Below are 5056 nucleotides of genomic sequence, written 5' to 3'. Positions count from 1 at the left end.
TTTCCGACAACGACGCCAAAACTCTCTATCTGCTCAACAACGTGCATGGGCGGGCAGCTGTGGTAGCGCACATCCAGCATAGATCCACCGCCGCTGTCCAGTGCCACCGCTGCTCTGCCCTTGCACCGTGTCTCCCTCTTGATATATATATAAATAATGGCAAATATGTATGAAGAGGGCCGAATATCGACGGTGGTGGGCATCGACAAAGACAAGAACAGCCAATCCGCCGTGAAATGGGCCCTCGAAAAATTGAGGTTGAAAGACAACCACATTCTCCTTGCCCACGTTAAAACTCAACAAGGCTTTGATTCAAGTATGTGTTTCATCTCTTTTAAATTTTTTTATTAATTAGGTAATTGGATTTGATAGATTCAGAATAGGGAAAATATTTGGAATTTGATGTAAAAGTAGTAATTCAGAAATGGGAGAAGTTTTCAAATATGGTTAAGCCATTGCTAATTCTGGTATTATGCAGATGCTGCTCGTAGAGAGGGCAGAGAGCCAACTCCAGCTGAAGCACAACAAATATTCCTTACTTATCGCGGTTTCTGTGCTCGAAAAGGGGTAAACGGCTAACCTAATTCCCGAATCGTAACTTCTAATGCATCACTGGCGAATCTAGAACATAATTTTGGGGTCGGATCCATTGGATGGAATTTTTTTGTGGTGTGAAGTGAACGAACAAAGAGGGGAAAATGTTCGTAAAAAATTAACGAGGTGTAAAATTGTCATTTCAAAACGCAACTTTTTACGCCCCCTAAATCCGCCACTGTAATGCATCATTGTGCCGCAACATCTCCTATTGTATCTACATAATTCTCCATGATGAACTTACCTTGCTTGTTTTATCTTGGTGGCTGCAGATTCATGTAAAAGAGATGGTTCTGCAAGGCCACGACGTGGCAACCACGCTTGCAGAGTTCGCCAGCCGGAACTCCATCGTGAACATGGTCGTAGGAGCTTCGAGTAGAGGTGCCTTAGCAAGGTAGCAAGCACCCCTAGCTGCATCATTTGGTCACATTCTTTCATGGAAGATTTGAATTTCTCTCTTTTTCAGGGCCTTCAAGAATCCCGATGTCCCGAGTTCTTTAATGAAGATCGCACCCGATTTCTGCAATTTGTACTCCGTGTCGAAGGCGAAGGCTCAGAAACTGAAAACTGCCAGTGAAACCGGAACTCCCGGCAGCACAACCAGCTCTGGTTCGCAAGAAAGCTCGTTTCCTGCAAAATTTCGCCCGTAAGAACTTCCTCTACACCGGTGATTTCGTTCTTGATATCACATAGATGGGCATTGAAAATGGTAGCTGTTTCTTTTCTTGATTGGCAATGTCTGTTTACAGTCAGGAGAGTTGGAAAAGCTCCTACTCTTACACGTCCGACCTGGAAGGGGGCAGGTACGGGTCGTCGACTTTCAACAGCAGAGAATCTCGTCAGATGACGCCGAGGGAGTCAGCAAACGCTAGCTATGAATCTACGGGCTTAGGCCCCAGCTATCACAGCAAAAACAATTTCTCCGGGGCCAGCGACGGTGAAAGTAGGCATATGCCTCGACCGAAGAGGCTCAACTCGAATGTACCAGACGTCCTACTGTCTATGAAGCACCACGATCTTCAGCAAGTTCGAACCAAAGACGTCAGCCCACCGTATTCCATGGCTTCTTTGAGTGATCATTCGGATATGCAGAGCTTTCCTTCGGACGTATCGTATGAACATCTAGACCAGCACCGGCTGGCAGAGTCTTTGAGCTGCTCACAAACCGCTGTAAGTTTTTTCGTCATTATAAGGATAAAAGAGATAGTAGCGCGCTAAAAAACGAACCTCTGTATTAACAGGACGTAGAGGACGAGCTCAAGAGATTGAAACACGATATGAAGCGAATCACAATGACGTATAATGCAGTCTGTCAAGAATCTGAGACGGCTTCGGTAAATGGAGATAATTTTGTAAATAAACATTAGGTATTCATGATACTCACCTGTTGTGTTGTCGCAGGACGCCAGCAACGGTGATCATTCCCAAGAGACGGCGATGGCCATGGTTGAGAGGGAGAAGTTGAAGTGTCAGGCCGCAGTCGAGCTAGCACAGACGGCACAGCGCATAGCAGAGCTGGAGTCGGTGAAGAGAATATCTGCGGAGAAGAAATTCAGAGTGGAGGCCGAAGAAAAGGAGAAGGCGATTCACGCGCTAGCACATACCGAGGTCCAGTACAGGAAGTACTCGATGGAAGACATCCAACAAGCGACAAAATACTTTGCTGGTTCAGAAAAGATCGGTGAAGGCGGGTACGGGCCTGTCTTTAAAGCGAGTCTTGACCACACACGCGTTGCCATTAAGGTTCTCAGGCCAGACATGTCACAAGGCGAAAAACAGTTCCAGAGAGAGGTCGAGGTGCTGAGCCGTATGAGGCATCCCCATATGGTTATCCTGTTAGGTGCTTGCCCCGAGTACGGTTGCCTCGTGTATGAGCACATGGAAAACGGAAGTTTAGAAGACAGGCTAAACTGCCTAAACGGCAGCGCCCCGTTGTCGTGGAGGGACCGTTTCAGGATAGCCGTAGAAATCGCCACCGCCCTGAATTTTCTGCACCGGACAAGGCCAGAGCCCCTCGTGCACCGTGACCTCAAGCCGGCCAATATCCTCTTGGACAGAAATTACGTGAGCAAGATCAGTGACGTCGGCCTATCCAGGCTGGTGCCACCAGCAGTGGCTGATTCCATCACTCAATGCTGCATGACTGCAGCTGCAGGCACGTTTTGCTACATAGATCCCGAGTATCAGCAGACGGGAATGCTGGGAACAAAATCGGACGTGTATTCGTTCGGTGTGGTGTTGCTGCAAATTCTTACCGCGAAGCCAGCTATGGGACTGACCTATGTAGTTGACTCGGCAATTGAGGATGGCAAGTTTGCGGAGGTGCTTGATCAGACGGTGAAGGACTGGCCAGTGGAGGCAGCCTTAGCCATGGCAAAATTGGCCTTACGCTGCTGTGAACTGAGGAAGAGAGATCGACCGGATCTTGATTCTGTGATATTACCAGAACTGCATAGGATAAGAGAAACAGACTCACAGATCAAACCTGAAGACAGATTCTAATAAATGCATTCACCAATTCAAATCTGTAAAGATGGCTTGCCTCAGATGGGCCGATACGACTATGTGAGAACATAATCAATAAACAGAATGTGTTTACGATGGAGATGAAGCTTGCAAATACCTTAGACGAGGTGAGAGGCGCACATTTTTACCTTTTTCCTTTTTCCTTTTTCTGCAGAACCTGAAACTTGAGCTTAAACACAGAGAAAGAGCGAGCAAGAGATTACCAAAACGAGAAGGGGTTTGGTGCCGATGTATAAATGGAACAGCAAAGCAAAGCAAATGGGGCTGTCAAAATCTTGTTTTGGCTGTGTTTGAATTAGTTTATGTAGGCGTTACAACCTATGCGGCACGGATACGGATACGCGTATCAGTATCCGAAGGATACGGATACGCGGATACGGCTCTTTCCCAAACAACCCGATACGCGGATACGTTTTAACTATTTTTTAATAAATAATAATAGTGCATAATAAATTACAAAATAGATATTCTAATGTTATTATACAAATAAAAATAATAAAATTACAAAATATTAAAAGCTAAAGTCAATTTCTTTTATGGTCGATTACACCACATCGATTTTTTGGTTATACTTATCCTATTACCAATAATATTGATCAAAATATTTATTTATAGTTACAAAATTAGACAAAGTTAATGGAGTAATAAATTGGCCCAAAAAATGAGCCCCAAATATACTCCTTTTCCATCGTGACTACTTCTTGCCCAATTCATTCTCCCATTTCCAATTTTCTTCAATCCCTAGTTGAGGCAATAGCGGCGCCTCCCCTTTCTTCTTCTCTTCTTCTTCTTCTTCTTCTTCTTCATATCCGATTAACTGTCAATTTTGTTCCCAAATCGGATTGAAGTTCGTAAATTGAAAGTTGCGAAGTTCTTCGACAGAGATGGACGTTGATTTCGAAGAGGAGAACCTCAGATCTTTGCAGATAGAGGAGGATGAAGGCCCAATACGGCCCAGCTCGCGGATACGCCGAAGGATACGTATCGAATCTGAGGTTTCCCGGCCCAATACGGCCCAGCTCGCGGATACGCCCAGGATACGTATCGACGGTGTATCCGTTGCGTATCGGTATCGGATACGTATCCGATACGTGATACGGCAACAGGGTGGCGTATCGGTGTTATATAGGTTACAACTTTCTCGAAGATAAATACAATGACTAATTTTCCTGCCATTTCTACGAAGGCACCTATCGTTTCAATATTCTCTTACATAAGAATTGATTGATGATTCGTTTCCTTAAACAAAATATCAGCAACATCAAGATTTTAAGATTTTCATATGCCCACCGCCGGCCTGCTTTCATCCATTAATGTGAAGCTTGACGTATTCCCTGAAATGGAGCTTCTTAGTTATAATCATGCATACTAACAAGTTACGAGAAATGAACTGCTTGAGAAATAATTGAAAAAATATGTATAAGTACCTTGTAATCAATCAGTTCTTGTATCAATCACAACTGGGATTAAAACCCTATTCGAAGCTGTTGAAAATTGACAAACTGTTGCGGAACTAAGAGTCAATCTTCTTAAAAATGGCACGTATCCAGCGCCTAACGAAAAACAAGAACAAAATTGCGAAAACTGAGTATAGTCAGACAGAGCACCAACTACAGAATCGACAGAAGTAGCAAAATCTTATTATACCGATCAAATGTCATATTTCGAGAGTGGTTAACTACTTGTCTGCAGTGTGTATCCAGATCCACGATGCAAAAACCAGCTTCCGCAAACAAATTTGATAAGTAATCTTCAGAGAAATAAAACGAGCACTGCAAACGAACCAACAATATTGGAACTTTAGAGTGTCAGAAAGTAGCTGAACAAAAGTAAGAAGGGTGCAGATACATACAGTGCCGTCGCCTCTATAATAAAAATTATCGCTGATCATCTGATTTCTGTTCTCTAACTTCACCTGAAAATTTGAGCTACTACA

General features: G+C 44.0%; 1 protein-coding gene and 1 long non-coding RNA gene across 2 annotated transcripts; one reads left to right on the top strand and one right to left on the bottom strand.

The window, feature by feature from the left end:
• Nucleotides 1-3239, top strand: LOC121790371 (U-box domain-containing protein 35-like). Its single transcript, XM_042188608.1, has 7 exons — nucleotides 1-316; nucleotides 479-567; nucleotides 867-988; nucleotides 1061-1240; nucleotides 1344-1764; nucleotides 1836-1928; nucleotides 1996-3239. The coding sequence occupies exons 1-7, from the start codon at nucleotides 157-159 to the stop codon at nucleotides 3094-3096; spliced, it is 2166 nt and encodes a 721-aa protein (XP_042044542.1). The 5' UTR covers nucleotides 1-156; the 3' UTR covers nucleotides 3097-3239.
• A 1029-nt stretch (nucleotides 3240-4268) lies between these two features.
• Nucleotides 4269-5055, bottom strand: LOC121790372. Its single transcript, XR_006048265.1, has 4 exons — nucleotides 4973-5055; nucleotides 4768-4892; nucleotides 4548-4673; nucleotides 4269-4454 (listed from the first exon to the last, which is right to left on the bottom strand). It is a non-coding gene; the product is annotated as an uncharacterized LOC121790372 (long non-coding RNA).
• Between the last annotated feature and the right edge of the window lies 1 nt (nucleotide 5056).

The sequence above is a fragment of the Salvia splendens genome, unplaced genomic scaffold (assembly GCF_004379255.2).
Source record: "Salvia splendens isolate huo1 unplaced genomic scaffold, SspV2 ctg493, whole genome shotgun sequence".
Lineage (NCBI taxonomy): Eukaryota > Viridiplantae > Streptophyta > Magnoliopsida > Lamiales > Lamiaceae > Salvia > Salvia splendens.
Note: the sequence above shows the minus strand (reverse complement) of the source record. Positions and strands in the feature narration are given on the sequence as shown.